We start from the raw sequence: 19,929 nt of genomic DNA, 5'->3' as shown, positions 1-19,929 counted from the left end.
TCATTTGTTTTGCGATACATTCGATCAGTTGTTGAAGCAAATTGCAAATGTTAATATATACAAATTATTAATTGTCCTATTAGCTTTGAATTTACACATTCACTTGGGCATGAACGTTCGATGTGTTTATTACTACGCGGCCATTTATAAAAAAAAAACGATTTGGGGAGTTGTAAGACAACAAATGTGGGGAGTTGTGAGACACCGTTTTTTTCGACGTTTTAACGCATCTTTCATAAGTACCTCGCAATATTCATGCATTGTTTGTATATATATCATTTTTGCATCATCTGCAAAGATGCAATGCCAAAAAAATTAAGCAGAAACAACTCCATTCATTGCAATGTATGCGATCGAGCTGTGCACCTAAAGTCTGCCAATTTACGAATTGGTTATTATACATGTTCTCACTGCGAATCATCAGATTGATGGCATTGCATTTTTTATACACTTTTTTATAACAATTGTCTTTTCTTTTTTATTTTTCATCTTAATAAAGAACCAACAACTAAAATAAGTCATTTTTATTGATTTAAACCATGGTGTCTCACAACTCCCCACATTTTTGTATTTTGTATTATATTTTATATTATTATATAATTACAATTTTAATTTTAAGGAAAATTGTAGTTTTGTTAAATAGGCCATACCAAAAGCTTCCAGTATTCATTGACTAAAGATTCCATCGTTGACATATGCAAAATATTAAGATTTTGAGTAATACGGGTCCAAAAACAAAACCCGTCTCACAACTCCCCATTCTCCCTTATAACTATTATATGTATATATATATGTCGCAGAAGAGGCTTATTTGCCCATTGTACCAATTTCAGCTAATTGAACATTCTACCAATTGCAGCTAAATAAGAGCTAGGTATGACCCTTGTACGTCTGTGTATATTTTTCGGTGGCGCCATATTTCTGCAGGTATAAATTTGTGCACGACAACAGATGGCTAATGAAGAATTTTGTGAAAGCTTTGGCAATAAAAACCGGAAAACATAGCCCTTAAATACTTGAAAATGAAGTTCCCAAGATTGTCAACAGAGAAAATCAAAGCGGGTATATTCGTCGGTCCACAGATAAAGAAATTGTTTACGGACACAGAATTTCAACAATGCCTTGACAGTTCCGAAGCTAAAGCTTGGAAAGCTTTCCAAAAAGTTGTTCATGGATTCTTGGGAAACAACAGGAGCAACAACGACCGTCAATTGATTCATACAATGATGAAATACTTTAAAACTATTAGTTAGTATTATAAAACGTACATACTCCAAAATATATTTATAATATAAAATGATTGGAAACTTATTGGAAAATTTACAATTAGCTTTGTTTTTGTTAACAGGTGCTCGAATGTCGTTAAAAATGCACCTACTTCACAGTCATTTGGATTTTTTTCCTCCGAATTTGGGGGCTGAAAGTGATGAACAAAGCGAGCGATTTCATCAAGATATTGCTAGGATTGAAAAGCGTTATGAGGGCTTTTGGGATCATGGAATGATGAGCGACTGCTGCTGGATGCCACTTCGTGAAGATTCCGTGCAACATAAAAGAAGAAGTTTGAGAGTAAAAGCGTATTTTCGACCTCAAACATAGCCAAGTCAAAAGCTGCAAAATCACACGTGTTGACTTTATGGGTCATAACTTCTACAATTTTTCGTCGATTCAGACAAACTTAGGCTTAAAATGTAGGTGATGAAATTGTCTTTCAGAAAACCTATCTTATGTCGATATAAAAAATTTTTTTGTTCCAGAAAAAAGTTAATAAACTTTGATAATTTAGTAAAAAGCGTCAAAAATTCTTTTTTTAACTTTCAACAGCTGTTTTGCGAAAACTACGATTTTCATTGTCACGAATTATATATTGCCATGTAGGTTATATATGTGCCTTTCGAAATTTATGCACTTCAAAGAAATGGCGCGCACTGTTTTCGAGATTGCAGGTAATAACTGCACTATTGCCCAAAAAACAGGTTTTTTGGGAATATCTCGGAAACCGTTCTTTGAAAAAAAAAATTCATTTTTGGTTTCAGCGACCTCAAATTAGTTTAAAAAACGTTTTTTGGTCGAGTCCCATTTTTGAAAGTGAAAAGTCGTAAACTAGCGTTATCCGCCTTGGGAATATTGGCATTTCTTACAGTAGCACCCACATCAACAACAACAGCGTTAGAACTCATGTTCAATGGCAAATTAGTAATGTTAGCGACGTTAGGTTTCGGGCGTGAAATTATTAAGAAATTTTTATCCACCGCAATATTATTGGCCGCAGTGTCAGTAGCAACAATGTTGTTAGATGCAATGGAGGGATCTTGATTTCTTAGAATTGACATACCATTGCACACGTCACATCTACTATATATATCACATTCTTGCATAAATTGACGAGCTTTAGGTAACTAGAACTTAATTTGGTACACTTTAGATGAAATCTAAGCGACACAGAGTCACTTGCGGTACATTGCGAACCACAATTAGCACATAAGATCATTGCGCACGACAAAATAATTCAAGGTAGACAAGAAGCTGTGCGAAAACACGTATTTGCTCGGCGCGAGTTATTTCGAAAAACCTCTGTTTTTTTGTAAACCAATCAGCTGATTCTTTAAACTTCGCTGAGAGCCGGTTAACGGACTAATGTCGGGCACACTTTCTGAATGTGTTTCACCATATTGTTCAGACGTCAACGTAACAAAATGGGTAGATACAACGTTGAGTTCTTTAGTATATCACCACGGCAATCTGAGTTTTGTTGTAAACAAACCGCCGTCACAACCCAACAATATATAAGCAGAGGTGCATGTGCATAGGGTAATCAGTTGGAAATTGAACTATTAACTGTATGACTTTTATTTGACAATCTAATGATCGAACTCAGAGTAATTATGAGACATTTTATTAAGTAAAAACGTAACAAATTCGTAACAATTGGTGTCAGAAGTGGGATTTTTGAATAAAGTCCCAACAGGATTTTAAAAATAAAAATATCAAAGTTTATAAGGCTTAACATTCAGCAACTTAAGAAGGTCACAAATAATATCGCAAGTGTCACAAATAATATGGGAAATGTTATCGCAGATTTCACAAATCATCATCAGCACGGATGTCATAAATACGCAGGTCGAAAAATGTACCCTGTACCTATGTCCAAATTAGCAGCAGAGAAGATTCATATGACGTCGCAACTGAAAATGATTAAGGCTGACGTAGATGCCGTAAATACTCGCCTCTGTGAACTGCAATTGAATTGTCCGTATATGTTAACGTTCCAAAGTAAAAGCTCCATCCTTCGACGGCACTGCCCTATATTTTAGCTCCAGTTGGAAATGGACTCAACAAAGTACTGCAGACAAAGTTACTACGTTGCTTGTCTCGCTTAAGGCTCCCACCGCCGAAGTACTGTAGTGATAACTATGAGAGTCTGATGGCAGCAATAGAGAGACGTTACGGGAGTGACTACAGACAACAAATGTTTCAGAAAGAACCGAGTAATCGCTACCAGAAGGGAAGTAAGACCTTGCAGGAATACTCCACAGAAATCGAGCGTTTAGCCCATTTGGCGAATGCAAAGCAAACAGCCGATTTCGTAGAAAAGATGAAGGCCAAGCATTCATAAGAGGTACACGAAAACCGGACTCAATACTGAAGGGAACGTTTGCTGATACAGTGTCTTCAGCATTGACACAGGAAGTAGCAGCTCTCTTCAGAAAGCCCCTCCGAAAAGTCTATTGGGTTGAGGAGCCTAACTCGTCGGAGCAAGCGATGAGGAAAGTAATGAGGTAGTCCTTTTCAATTTACACTACCCTAAACTTTAAATATTACAACTGCTGTAAGACTGGGCATACGGCACGGATAGACACCGGTGAAACGATCTGGATCATCCAGTTAGAACCATTGGTTGGCTACAAGCTTCAGAGAGCTACGACTTCCGGAAAGGTAGTTAGTAAGGACGTTATTGGAGTTTTGGCGTATTTAAGTTTGGTAAGAGACGAGAAAACAAATGAGCTGTTATTGAAAAATGGCGAGCTATAGTAGTAAACTGCCACAACAAAAAATTGCAGAACTCTAGGAGGCAAGAAGAAAAACCCCCGACTTCATAAAAGCACCACCAATTCGTCGAGTTCCAGTAGCAAATCTCGAATAAGCAAATCAGAAAGTCCAAGATATGCAGCAAAGTGAAATAATTGAGTCATCAATAAGTCCGTGGAGCTCACTGGTTATGTTGGTTAAAAAGAAAGGTGGAGGCGCCCTATTTAGAAAGCTGAACGAAGTCATAAAAAAGTCACCATTACCATGAATAGATGACATTCATGACAATCTATCCGCTGCGAAATAGTTTTCCACGCTTGAGTTAAAAAGTGGTTAGTGGCAGGTGGAAATGTGATCGTGAGAAGATAGCTTTGAGCATATGAGATGGGTTGTGGATGTTTTCTGTGATGACATTCGTGCCTTTGTTAGAACAGAAGTTGGGTATCTTGAACATAAGGTGACAACCGAGGGCATCACGACGAACGAGGAGAAAATAAAGGCAGTAAAAATGTGACCACACAAAGAAATGTACACGAAGTGCGATTTTCCTAGAACTGTGCTCGTATAATCGTCCCTTTTTTCCAGGATTCGTAAATGTTGCCTGGAGTCTCCATAACCTCACTAAGAACAACTAAGAACGCCTTTGTGTGGCACAAAGAATAGGAGGAAGCGGTCCAGCGGCTGAAAGAGCTTATTTGGACTGCGCCTATGTTAACGTATCTGGTCGCGGGAGAAAAGTTCGTTGTGGATCCGGATACGCTGGAGCGAGACCATCTTAATCTGAAATGGCGATAGAAAGTCCTGTGGCTAAGGCATATTGGGTACAGTGAAATAGCCTTAAAATAATTTATGGAATTCTGCATTGCGTAAGGGAAAGCGAAGATGGAAATCATTCCCGTGATCTGATTATTGTTCCTAAATTTAGAAATACATCCGTGTTATAGGAATTCAAATATGATCCAAGTGGAGGTCATCTGGGTATCACTCTGGAGATGATTAAGCAGTGCGTTTAGTGCGTAGAGAACAAGTTGCTAAATCGATTCGAAATTGCACGCAGTGTATGGCAGCGAAAGGCCCAACCGGGAGAAGTGAAGGAAAATTACACTATCAAGTGAAGCAAAATGTCAAGCTTATGAGTAACAGGATAAAAGAATAGATTTTTATTTATCGAAGATCTATTTTTCGACCCCTTATAGCTCCTGTAATCTAATTTTGAGAAAAAAAAGTGAAACAGGTGGGAGAAGGGAATCACGATCATAATTTTACTTTTAAGTTATTTACACACATTCATTTTAAATTATTTTATACTAAGGCCCATATTTCGATCTTTGAATGCCCATGTCTCGATTTCGGATATTACAAAGTCGGAGAAATTACTTTCTTACTTATAACTCAATCTCTTAAAAAAATTGCATTGATCCAATACTCACAAAACAAGTTGATTTTGCCGTATAGCGTTATTAAGCAAATGTATATAAGCAGAGGTGTATGGGCATAGAGTATTCAGTATTAAGTTAAGCGTGTGGGAGTTACATACATATAATATTTATGTTGACACATTGGAAATTGCAAAATTGACTTAATAAAATATTAATACTGACAATTTGTGAAATGAATGATTTTCAGCAATATCAATTTCCAATGAATTGTGAAATAAATCAAATTAATTAATGCTGATGTAATGCAATAGTTAAGTTTAGCAAGTAAGAAAATCAAAAATGTAAATTTAGTCTGGTAATTGACTTAAAAGTAACAAGTTTACTAAAATAAATTCTTCTAATTTTTTTTTAAATCTGAATATTGAAATTTATTATTTAAATGCCGTAGTCGGTAGGATCCTAACAAAAGTAAAAGGATCCAGTGAAACGTATCTAACCGTAAAAATGATTAAATCATAAATTCTGTGAATCCTACGGGACCCTCCAGGATTATTATTAAAAAAATGTTGTGCAGTGAAAACTATAAAGTCAACACCACCAACAAAATTATAAGTGTGGTGAAAGCTAAGAAGGCGAACCACAAATCAAAATTCGGAGAAAAAGGCAACAAACGTTCGACGAGAGAAGAATGGCTCAAGAATCGGCCCAAATACCCCCAGCACACCTGGTGGAGGAACTGGCTAGGAGAGAATACCAATTAGAATAGATGCGAATAGCATATTCAGAACTACAAAAAGACCTTGAGAGAGACAACAATGCGATGCAGAATTTGACAAAAACAATCAACTACTTGCCAACCTTTACAGGAACGGGAGAATTCACGGTTAATAGCACAGTCCTGCGAGGGTGAGTTTCTAGAATGGCTGTACTTGTTTCTTGTAGTTTTTTATGCGCTGAAAACGAATCTCACCTTCAAAATGCTCCATCACGTCAGGATTTTTGGTAAATGAAGCCTAAAAGGTCAAAAAATGGCCATTTTAGCCATTTTTGATAATTTTTTTTGGGATAGAAATTTTTTTTTTTCAATTTTCGACGAAAAGTTTGCATAGTACAACTCTTTAGCTTTAAAAACCATTTTTTTTAATTATTGTACGATTTTTTTAAAAAAAGTTATGACATTTTGAAATTAACAGTTTCAGTTACGCCAATAGACGTTATACCCAACGTATACGTAACTGAAACTGTTAATTTCAAAATGTCATAACTTTTTTTAAAAAAGTCGTACAATAATTTTAAAAAATGGGTTTTAAAGCTAAAGAGTTGTACTATGCAACCTTTTCGTCGAAAATTGAAAAAAAAATTTTCTATCCCAAAAAAAATTATCAAAAATGGTTAAAATGGCCATTTTTTGACCTTTTAGGCTTCATTTACCAAAAATCCTGACGTGATGGAGCATTTTGAAGGTCAGATTCGTTTTCAGCGCATAAAAAACTACAAGAAACAAGTACAGCCATTCTAGAAACTGAAAAAAGTTAAATTTCGCAGGCCTGTGTAGTTTTTTAGCAGCACGGAGTACCTGCTGTCAACAATAAATAATGAGACACTACGTAAAGAAGCTGTGAAGATGATATTCTATCGGAAGATTCAAGGACAAGCTAAAGACGTTATAATTAATCTGCCCACCCCGGACAACTGGCAGCTGATCAAAGAAACTTTGAAACTAAGATACAGATCAGCCTTGGAACCTCATCAAATTTACAAAATGATAGTTAACTTTAAGGTTAAATCGGTAAGTGAATTGATTGTTGAAATACCAAATATGAAATATAAGGCAGACGAATTAAGTGTTTATTATAGAGGTGACCATTGTATTGACCTTTCGAACACGGACGGTTTATTAACTAACACAATTAAGGAAATGGCGCAAGGAACGTTATAAGACAAAATGTATGACGAAGGAAATATGAATGATATAATATATTGAAAATTTTAACTAGGAGAAGATTTGCAGATAGTTGTATCCGACCGGAATATAGAAAATGAAATGGTATAATAAAGTTCCAGATACTACTCGTAAGTATCATAATCAAAATATAAATAATTATCAAAACAATAATAATTTTAATAGACATATTTATCAGGCACAGAATAATTTTAACCCGCGATACTATCAGGAACGAAATTATAATAATAACTTTAATCAATCAGGAAGATATCGAACCCAATATAATAAAGATAATAATAATAATTCGGGCAATCGACAGAGGGTCGCTCAGGTAGGAAACCATAGGCCAAATTTCAGTCAAAATCGCTGGAATCAACCTAGGCAAGACCAAAACGAGCCGATGGAATTGACAATATGGAAATGATGGGTAATTCCCAACAGTTCGCTCAGGTAGCACACCCTAGCTCAAAATGCCTGGAGTCAACCTAGGCAAGACCAAAGAGAAATGAGGGAATCAGGAATCAATCAACAATTGCTGTCAAGACATGTGGAGTTAAACTTAGGCTAATGTAATGTAAGTCAACATGGAAATGGCAAAAACGAACAGGATCATTTTTTTTCAAAAACAGCCTCCGACTTTTCACCCGTCATAACAATTACAATTAATGAAGAGAAATATAGAGCTCTAATAGATACAGGAGCAAATTTAAGCTTAATTGATAATAATATAAAAGATTTAAAAAGAACTTTATTAGACCAACGGACTGAATTTAGTACAATAACAAAAAAGATGTAATTAGATATGAAGTAGCAAGCACCGTATTCACCTGATATGGCTCCATGTGACTTTTTCCTGTTTCCCAAGCTCAAGTTGCCGCTCCGTGGAAAACATTTTGAGACAATTGAAGTCATAAAAGAGAATTCGAAGAACCACTCGAGCTTGACTTGTTTACAGTAGGACAGGAAACAAACTATGTGACATATCACGCTGAAATTTGCCATGTAAGCTTATAACAGTCCTACCAAAAAACAAAAAAATTATTTTTTCCATATGTCATCCGCGGACCGTTTTATTGATACCGTCTCGTTCATATTTGAGTAGAAGGTATACCTAGTTAAGAGATGAAATCAGATATTTATAATGGAACAGGACAGAGAAAAGACTGCTTTCGTAACAACACATGGACTATACGAATTCATTAGAATGCCGTCTGGATTGAAGAACGTATCAGCGACATTCCCACGGTTGATGAACGAAATTTTAAGAGATTTTATTAACAAAGCATGCGTAGTATACTTAGATGATATACTAATATTTAGCACTTCATTTAAAGAACATTTTAAGGCTATAACTGACATTTTCAAAGTACTGGAGCAGACAAACTCAAAAATCCAGATTGACAAATGCAACTTCATGAAAAAAGAGACAGAATTTTTGGAACACATTTTGACAAAAGAATGACTAAAGCCAAACCCTGACAAGATAAAAATTATTCAATAATTACAAATCCCTAAAACGGAGAAACAAATAAAAAAGTTTCTTAGGCTTAACAGGTTACTTTAAAAAATTTGTCAAAGACTATGCTAAGGTAGCACAGCCGATAACAAAATACCTAAAGAAAGATGTAAAGATAAATACGAAGGATCCAACATATATAGAGGTGTTTAAAAAATTAAAAGCATGAGTATGGCTTTGATATAGCGTACATAAAAGGAAAGGAAAATCAAGTGGCTGATTTTCTTAATAGAAATGAAAATGAAGTACGCATTAACCAGAAAAAAGACGAAACTGAAGATTTAAATGCAATAAATAATGATGAAGATGAAGACGTATCAATAGCAGCAATCCATTCAGCCGAAGAGAATCTACATGATCATTTTTATATAGGTTTTTCACTTTAAATGAAAGTTTTTTAATTTAAAATTAATTTTTTCTTAAATTCAAATTAAAGTTCTTGTATTTAAAATTAAAGATTTTTAATTTCAAATAAAAATTTATAAAATATGATTTTAAAAAATTTAATCTGAAATAAAAAACTTTGATTTACTTTTAAAAAAATTTAATTTGAAATTAAAAGACTTTAATCTGAAGTTAAGAAACTATATAAAGGAAGAAATTGTAAACAAATATAGAACATAAATCATATTAACAAACAACAAGGTGGAAGAAATAAAAATGTTGCATGGAAATATAATAATTCTTATAGCAGAATATGACGTCATTAAAATTGGGGAAATATGTACAAAATATATTAATAATAAAATAATATAAATAATAAAAATAAAATAAAAAAAAAGGAAAGGTAAGAATATTTTCTGAATTATCGGAACATAGTTATAATATAGTCCAGGAAAAGTTAATAGAGATATTTTCTAATGACAGGCAGATCAAATTTACAAAGTGTACAATAAGAGCTCAGGATATTGAGAGGGAAGTAGAAGCTGTTAAACAAAGTCAGAGAAAGTGTATACTCAGGCATTACGGAAATATATAATCAAACTAAACATAAAATATACAAGGTGGCGCAAAAGTAACCTTGCGATGTTTTTTGGCTGTAATTTAAAAAAAAAGAAAAACTTTGATTATTCTTGTGGATTATTTTTATTTGGTCTTTTAATTTTTTTTACATCAAGTCGAGAATATGATGTCATGTAAATGGCCGCCGCCACAGTTGATTGCCATTTGAGCCCTTTTTATGGCATTTTCCCATCACTTTGGCCAAAACTTCCGGCGATAGGTCCTCATATTCTTGACGGATATTGTCTTTAAGAGCTGCAAGAGTCTGAGGCTTGTTAACATAAACCCGCGACTTCAAAAAGCCCCACAAAAAGAAGTCTGGAGCGGTCAAATTAGGTGATCTTGCTGGCCAGCGCAAATCGCCAAAACGGGAGATTAGGCGCACGGGAAATGCATCCTTCAGCATATCGGTTGTGGCACGTGCAGTGTGTGCCGTTGCACCGTCCTGTTGGAACCACATGTTTTCCAATCCCAATTCATCAAGTTGCGGCAAAAAGAACTCGTTGATCATTGCTCTGTAGCGCTCACCATTCACAGTAACCGTTTGGCCCGCGACGTCTTCGAAGAAAAAAGGTCCGATGAATCCTCCAGCGAAAACAGCACACCATACAGTGACTTTGAGCGGGTGTAATGGCTCTTCGTGGGTTACACGCGGATTTTCAGTGCCCCAGAAGCGTAAATTTTGCTTATTTACGTACCCGCTAAGATGGAAATGGGCCTCATCACTAATGATAATTTTTGATTAAAAATCATCTTCCTCTTGGTGGTGATTAAGGATGGCTTGAGCGTATGTTAGACGCGATTGGCGGTCAGCAGCTAACAGCTGATGCACCGTCTGGACTTTGTACGGAACCATCTTCAAATCCTGTACCAAAATTCGCTGTAAAGACCGTCGACTGATACCCATTTGCGTGGCACGTCGTCTGGTCGATGTCGACGGCGCTTCCATGACATCCTCGGCTACAGCAGCAATATTCTCTGCAGAACGGCTACTCCGGGGTCTGCCACGCCTAGCAGCATCTCGTGTTGTGCCAGTCTCTTCGAGGCGAGCGGCTAAACGTCGCAGTGTTTCACCAGTAGGCGTTGGACGGCGAGGAAATCTGCGACGAAATTCACGTTGGGCCAAAGTCACCGACCGATTATTGGTCAAATAAATAGTCAGCAATATTCCGCGGTCTGGAGCAGTGTAGCGTAACATTGTTTATTAAGGTGTATTTCGAATGTTTTTACTACACAAATGTCAAAGCAGAACTGACATTAGGGGTCAATCGCAAAATTTATAGCATTTTCTGATAGGAGGATTACTTTAGCGCCACCTGTTACTATCCGAAATTGTTAGAATTAATTCAGCTAGTCATCAACCAATGCGAAATATGTCAAGAGGTCAAATATGACAGTAATCCAGTTAAATTAAAGCTTTCATACACAGAAACACCATTTACAAAGAATGAAATAATAAACATAGTCAGGAACTATAACACTGCGTTACAAAAACGAACTTTTTTTCTGTCCTATGAACCAAATATACTTTTTCGGAAAGGGGAGAAAAAATAAAAATACACGTGTATCGGTGATTTTCATGTACACGTCAGAGTTTTTTTTTATTTATGTAATATATAAAATATAGAGCTCGTAGTTCGCCTGTGTGAAAAACTTTGGATCAATTTTTAACCCTTTTTCCGTGATCCAATCGCGCTGAATTTCTGCAGGCAGGCTCGTGGAAATGTTTTTATTATGTAAAATTAAAAAAAAAAAATTTATCAATTCTCAGATTTTTTTCTAAAAAAAAAAATTGTTTCTAAATTTTCAGCATAACTTGAAGGGACTCCAATTTTTTAAACAACTTATTAACCTTTAATTTATCGTTTCATACAACACACTCTGTGCCGTTTGTGTGTTTGTTACAGTTCCGGAAGTTCCGATCATCTGACAGTTGCGCTAATAGGAGACGTATACTTTGACAATTGTTTTAAGTTCTGTTGCGCGAAAACGTCTCTCTGTATATTTCATCTTACGAAAAATGCAGTGCCCGACTCGAAATAACTTTTGTTACGTTTGTGGCTTATTCGCACCTAGTAAAAATTTTAAAGATATTACGAAAACAGTGGTTAATTCGTTTCAGAAAATATTCAAGACTGCTTATGATCCTTACTTGTGGTATACTCCGGAAGTCGTGTGCGACTATTGCTATAGAAATTTATGCAAGTTTACTGATGGAAGGTCAACAATAAAGTACTTTGTACCAACAATTTGGCTACCACGTACGGAGCACTGCAGTGAACTGTGCTACTTTTGCAAAACTTTTACTCAAACTAAAGGGTACCAATACTTTCGCCGCAACGAAATTCGCTACGCTAATGTAGAATCGGTTATTCCAGCGGTTTTGTACTCACCAGAAGAACGTATAGCGGCTTCAATGGAGATTTTTGATGATGTTCCCGAATTAAGGGATGGAGAACCAACAGTAGCACCAACAATGCTATCAACATATCTTGCATCGAATGCGAGATGCGGGGAACCAGAAGTATTGGAATTTGTACTAACACCCAGTGAACTTGGGACTGCAATGCCGCATTTAGTAACGCAAGCCGACTTCAATGACCTTGTACGAGAAGGAAATTTGTCAAAGAGAACAGCCGAACTCTTTGCATCACGCTTTAAGCAGTGGAATATAGTGGCGGCTGATTTTAAAATAACAGCCGCTCGTGATCGACGTAGCAGTATTCCATATGACGAATTTTTTAAATTGCACGAAGATCGGGAAAAACGCTGCTTATTATTGTGATATTGATTCGATGTTTGAAAAAATTGGTTACCCTCATATTTCAGAGGAGTGGCGACTTTTCATCGATGCATCGGTCAACAGCCTTAAAGTAGTGCTGCTTCATATCGGTAACAAACATCCAGCTGTCCCGATCGCATATGCCACCAACCTCAAAGAAACATACGAAGGCATGGAATTAATATTACAGCTGATAAACTACCAAGAGCATAATTGGAAAATATGCTACGATCTAAAAGTGGTCGGATTACTCATGGGTGTTAAGCGTGGATTTCCAACCCACCAGTACTTTTTGTGTACATGGGAAGGTCGCAAAAGAGATCAGCATTACACTGAATTTAAGTGGAAGCCGCGAACATGCTACAAAGTAGGTGTAGAAAGTATAGAAAATCTACCATTAGTGCAGCCATTTCAAATCCTTTTGCCATCACTACACATTAAGCTCGGTGTCGTATCAAATTTTGTTAAAAAACTGGATCGTGAAGGCGAGGCGATTGCAAGTTTGCGCAATATTTTTCCGAAACTGAGCGGTGCAAAGATTCATGCGGGGTTTTTTTTACGAAGGCTTTCAGTAACTTTATTTTTTTAATGATGTGTATAATTTAAGGTGTTTTCAGTGGTCCGCAGATAAAAAAATAGTTGCAATTTATGAATTTTCATCAAAATTGAATGCTAACGAACAACGTGCATGGAAAGGCACAGTTGCCGTTATTGAGCAGTTTTTGGCAACAAACGAGCTGACAATTATAAATGCAGAAATGATTTCGGCATATGGCGAACTGGGCATATTAAAGATCTAATTTCCAGCACATTCATTTAGATTGTTTCCCTGGTGATTTAGGAACTTGCAGCGATGAACATGGCGAAAGGTTCCATCCGGACATTGCGGCTATTGAAAAGCGCTTTAAAGGACAAGACATTACGCATATGCTTGGCGAATACTGTTGGTCTATTTGTCGCGATACTGACATAAATGCTTACAAACGCAAAAATAAAAGGCCTAAGTTTCTTTAAAAGCATTAAAATTTTTAATGTAACAATTTTTAATTTTAATATAATAAAATTAATAAAAAAATTCGGGGTTTTATATCCCTATTGTAATGCAGAGTGAAATACCTTTCTTTTGATACCCACATCGGCATATCTCATGCAATTTTTTTTTTAATTTCGAACAGGTGGCAACCCTGTGAAACATTGGCAGTGGCAACACCTAGGTGAAAAGTCTAGAAATGTGATACACTATCTGTGTGCCCAATTTCATTCAAATCCGTTAAGCTAATCCTGAGATCGTGTGAATATACAGATATGCATACAAGAATTGCTCGTTTAAAGTTATAAAATACAAAAAAAAAAATTGTGACGTGTACATGAAAATCGCCTATACACGTTTATTTTTATTTTTTATCCCCTTTCCGAAAAAGTATATTTGGTTCATAGGACAGAATGTGTGTAACGCGGTGTAATGAGCGATATCATTCAGCTATTAAATGCACACCCAACGAAGTTCAACAAGGAAAAGTAAATGAGGAAAAAATTGAAAAAAATTTGGAAGACAATAAAAGAAAAATAATAGATAAACTAAATAAGTCAAGGGAAGACTATAGGGAAGAAAGGGTAGAAGGATTTATAAAGAATTATAAGGCAGTCAGACACAAGAAACAGCCGAAATATACGTAAGCAAAATTAGACAAAATACTACATCCGTACATCCGTGTAATATTAAACGACCTTTGAAATTTGCAGGTATGGACAACGTTAATGGCAATACTAATATGGATACCAATGACTAGAGGAATGATGACTACAGAACTTTTAACAGATCAAACAGGATTTATAGACATATATTATACATAAAAAATCACGAAATTGTAAATGAATCGAACATAATAGGACATACCTATATGTAGTTAACTACATGAAGTAGAAGACATTGTAGACAACATAACTGAAAATATTATTTTGATGGAACTGAAAAATAAAAATCTACTTCATTTAGAACTAATGGACATCAGAAATAAATTGGTACCAAATCAGAATAAACAAAGAAGTGGACTTATAAATAGAATAGGAAGTATGTCTAAATTGTTATTTGGAACAATGGATCAAGAGGACAGACAGAACATACAAAATCACCTCTCAAACATTAATGGAATAATGACAAATATCATTACATCATTTAAAATCAGTTATATGTAATGATAGAAAATCAATAGAAAAATAAATAAATTCAATAAGTAAAATATGAGAAATAAAAAATTGAAGAAATTTATATCTAGAACAAATAACTAACATACAACTGTTGAAAAATAAGATACAACAAATACAAGGTAATGTAATTTCTGCACAACATAATATTGTACATCCAAATATTTTAACAAGTTACGAAATACAAAAGTATAAAATTGATTATAACAAACTTAAACATACACAACTTGGAACGGCACATTTAAATAACTCTTATTTCGTCTTTGGTATTAAAATACCAAAAACATTTGAAATAGTTAAACTAAAAACAATTGTACCTATACCAAACGTTGAAGAAATAGATTATAAAATAAAACAAATTTTTCAAGTCGAAAATAAAATTTATAAATATGAAGAAAACAAACACTTAAAAGAATAAAAAATAAGCCCACACGCAAAGTTAATAATAATTGTGAACTTATAAAACAAAAAGATTTTGAAGTAGTAGAACTAAATATGGACAAAATTATAATTAAAAACGCAAAAGATATTAATATTAACCAAAGTTGTAACTCTGAAAAAATTGTTTCGATCGGTAACTATTTAATTAGCTATAATAATCGTTCAACAAGAATTTATATACTACTATAAACATGGCACAAAAAGAAATACTTCATAGTTTTGATGCATTAAATTTTACTAATAAAATAACATCAGTCTAACGCAAGATATATTAAAGATTTAAATTACCATAAAAAAATTACATACAACTGTAACATATTAATTATAATCAGGAGAATTCTTATATAAGGGAGGAGAAGTTACATATATAGCTACCGAGAGAAACAAAACTACAAATAAAGTCGACGAACTTGACAATATAATAAAAGCAAACGCAACTATAGACAAGTTCGACGACTTCTTAAATAAAATAGGGCAAACAAAATAAATGCTCACATTGGGAATTGCAAAATTAACTTAATAAAACATTAATACTGACAATTTGCGAAATTAATGCCGAAAAACCAAATATCAATTTCCAATGAATCAAATTAATTAAAGCTGATGTAATACACTAGTTAAGTTTAGCAAGTAAGAAAATCAAAAATGTAAATTTAGTCCGGTAATTGACTTAAAAGTAACAAGTTTACTAAAATAAATTCTTCTCATTTTTTTTTTTTAAATCTGAGTGTAGAAATTAATTATTTAAATTGGGCGTGTAAACAAAGCAATAAAGTGATTCACTAATGCAGTGATCTTCGATATATGTAAACGAGTCGAATTTGATGAGACTTTCACTGATTGGAGTAGGAACTTTCGAGTAGTTTATAGATAGGATTATTTTCGAAACAACAATATTACCTACTAGGAGACCCTGATGCCATAAAATTATTATTGATGATTTGATTCTACTTATATTCAAAATATACTTGTACATTGGCTAAGCGGCAAACAATTTTCTAAAAACTGTTTAGCTTTTGTTCAAATTCTCAGTTTTAGTTCAAATTCAGAATGTATGTATATACAGGGTGAACTATATGAAGTGTTACCTATTCAAAACACCATAACTTTTTTGTGTGAAACTAGTTTTTATTGATTTCAAAGACAAAATTGTTCAAAAATGATTACAATTTTAACATATACTCACTGTAGCTCGATATGACCACCTTTTGCCTTGACTATGGCCTTCAAACGGTCAAAAAAATGAGTTGCATGCTGCACGAATGTGATCTGGAGGTATTTTTCAGCGCATCCATACTTGCATATTTTTTAGTCCTCACGGTTCTAAAGCAGCCCAGTAAAACATTTTCCCGATAATAAGTCGCGTTCACTTTGACACCAGGCTCTATAAAAACGATTGGAAAGCGTCCATCAGCGGTCACTGTGGCCCAAACCATTACTTGCGATGGGAAATTGCTTCGAGTGGCCATACATAGGCTCAAATTCTCGTATGAGCGTTCGGTCAAGTAAACACCATCGTTTTGAGTGTTTATGAACTGCTCAGTTGGAACATTTTATTCATCAGAAACAAATGCTAGGAAATTCGCCACGTTCGTGCAAGCGCAACAACTTCTTTGCTCTTTCGCACCGAACTTTTTTTGCTGGGGTGAAAGATCGTGTGCTTTTTGGAACTTGTAAGCCTTGACCTTGAGCTCATTTTTCAATATGCGTCGAGTGCTGTCTTGCGATATTTTCAGTCCTTTGGCCATTTATCTTCCACCTCGACGTGGACTTCGTTCAAGTCGAGCCTTCACTTTCCGAACCATTTCTGGCGTTGTTGCGGTTTTTTTTTTGGTCCACCTCCATAGCGTTTTGCAATGCTACCAGAATCCTTGTAACGTTTTATAGTGCGATACACAAACATTTTATTCACTTTGAGGTGACTGAGCTCACGAACAATGGCTGGTTGTGATTTTCCAGCCAAATATGACGCAATCACACTATTACGTTAAATCCCGCACAGGAAAAATTCGACAAAACTGAGTCGCAAATGCTTTTGATGGCTTATAAACAATATATTGAACTGTCATTAGAACAATTTTGAGGTTGATGCCATGAGCTGTTTTACAGATACAAGCAGTGTGAAGTTGGTAACACTTCATATCTTTCACCCTGTACATATGTCACTGATTAACACTTGCTTCGTGAGGACAATCTCTAGGGTGACTGAATCATGCATTTGTGGCAAACCAAATCTATGGTTTTTAAATTTTTTGATAACGTCTATAGGAGGACGCCCTCTATGATAGAAGGCGAATGCAACAAAAAGCGGAAATGAGTTACATATAATAAAGCGCCATACAAAAACATTCCTCACTAAAATCGGTAGAACTTTAATTGTTAATAAATCGTTTCTTAAATATATTTTTTTTTTCATTGTTTCTAGTTACGGTGACATGGTGCCTGAAACTATAGCTGGCAAGATCGTAGGAGGAGTCTGTTCGCTCAGTGGAGTACTTGTGATTGCTCTACCTGTACCAGTTATTGTATCGAACTTCAGTAGAATATATCATCAAAACCAACGAGCCGATAAACGCAAAGCACAACGGGTAAGATTAAAATTGATACCTGCCGGATAATATGGGGTCGCTCGGGATACATAAAGAGGAGGTTTCAAACTTAAATAATTCGCTACATCCGTTCGTATAAAAGTGGTTTTATTTTATTTGTTATAGGAAGTATATATTATGAGTACCTAAAATATTGAGAGAAATCCATATCTCCGCGATGGTTTTCATCTACTGTACGCCATGATAGGTAGTACATAGTATTTACTACATCTGAGAATATTGAGAAAATGCCATTGGAACCAAAACATTATAAGTGTATGTCGTTTGGTCCACAGAAAGTGCCACTGAACGATAATAAGCAAGTTGGTTACTGTCCTACTCCAATTATTTTCAAATTATGATTTACTAAAACGAGCACAATATGTGTATTAAGTTCGTTTGCATTTGAAGTGGTAGTATTTACATATGAAGCAATTAGTTAAACATCGTCCACGTTTCTGCGCCACATACATAAAAATCCCCTTAACAGGTAGAACATGATTTTTGCTCTTCGAGTTATGTTAAGGTTCTACTGTTTAATAGCCTACTAAATCCTACTTCACACCTGTTGGCAAGATATGTCCTTCGTTTGATTTTCAGACCGACATTGTTGGTTCTATCAAACCCTAATTTTAGTGACGTGTGTCTCAATACGCAAAACTCTTTCTTGTTCGCTTTTACATGGGTCGAGGATGGCCCTTCCGATTTGGATTTAGCTGAATGTTATGCTTATCGGATGTTATGTCATATAATTTGGCAAGGATCCCTAAACTAGTTAGGGCGTCATGCAGCTTTATTCATTCAAAACCCAATAAAAGGTGATCCGTGTCGACTTACTGTTCCAGGATTTAACGAAATCGTCCTGGTTGCGTAGAAGAACATGAGCTTCAACCATATGTATTGGTCAGGTTTCTTCCTCCCCATAGTGCCACCAGTATTTTTATTAAGTAGTGTTGAGAAGAGTTTCCTTTATAACTTAACTGTACCTTGGATGTTTCCGGGTTTCAATCTTTGTATTTGTCCTTGTAGAAATCAGCCCTAGTCCTGGAAATATTTGAGTACTGCTTTATTTTCTAATAGAACTTTAAGGCTACATTTTCGCTTCTCAAGCTCTTCATACTCATGCCCTTTTGTCATTTTTTCTTCTTCTTCAAAGACGTACCTTCTCACTCCGATTTTCACAGTAATACGACACTCTTCATAGAACCAGTTATTCTTGCACTGACGACGGTATCTGAAAACCTCCTTCTTAGCGGATTGGAAGTAGGAATTCCACTTTTCATTGTAATTGAACGATTGGAAGTTGCTTGCTTGAGCAGAATTGAGTATAGTTTAACATTTCTTAGCTGTCCGTTGTGATTGCTGGCTCAATGTCAAAATTTCGTTGCTCTGCTTGGCGCACACTCTTTATCGCACAGAGACGCACGCGTATTTCGCCTGCATCTAGGCGAGATGACTTAGATGACTGGATACGAAACTCTTTTTCTGGGTAGGTAGGTAGGTAAAATTTCAAAGTATCAGTTTCCACACCATCACTGACGTTAATATTAAGTTCTCGGTTCCCCAAAAGCACAATCAGTATCTAATATATATACATATATATATAATATAATAAAAAAAAATATATGTATATAATATAAAAAGAAACAGATGTAAAATACCCGGACCAAATTTTTTTTGATGTTGAAGACGGGTTAATTTCTTTAGTGAAGGTTGCTATTTATGCTCTTTTGGCTTCTTTGGCACGTTTTTTAAAGAGGGCGTTAGCTTTCTTATAGGCAATTAGAATACGGTTGGAAGGCAAAGATTTGTAGGTTTGCCAAAGCGATTGCCTACTGGTTCGAAGATTGTTAAGGTCTTAGTTGGTTGGTTGGTTGGTTAGAGTGGTGATTCATCCAGAATCCAACTAGCGCTTCCGCAACATTTTGTTGCCACATCCTCGTTACCAAATTGTTTAACAGTTATTTAGAGCAGGACTATATCCAGTCTGTGCGGTTTAGGAACCTTATTAGGTTGTTGACGTCTAAGCCAGACAGCTGCTC

General features: G+C 35.3%; 1 protein-coding gene across 1 annotated transcript in view; it reads left to right on the top strand.

Moving 5' to 3' along the window:
* The window catches only part of LOC129250660 (potassium voltage-gated channel protein Shal), a 94,384-nt gene that overhangs the window by 71,231 nt on the left and 3,224 nt on the right, over positions 1–19,929 (top strand). Inside the window, exon 3 of the mRNA XM_054890264.1 lies at positions 17,725–17,887. Coding sequence (XP_054746239.1) covers positions 17,725–17,887 — 163 coding nt within the window. The remainder of the gene's footprint in view (positions 1–17,724; positions 17,888–19,929) is intronic.

Source organism: Anastrepha obliqua, chromosome 6 (assembly GCF_027943255.1).
Source record: "Anastrepha obliqua isolate idAnaObli1 chromosome 6, idAnaObli1_1.0, whole genome shotgun sequence".
NCBI classification, from domain to species: Eukaryota; Metazoa; Arthropoda; class Insecta; order Diptera; family Tephritidae; genus Anastrepha; species Anastrepha obliqua.
This window is presented reverse-complemented; position numbering and strand designations above follow the sequence as displayed.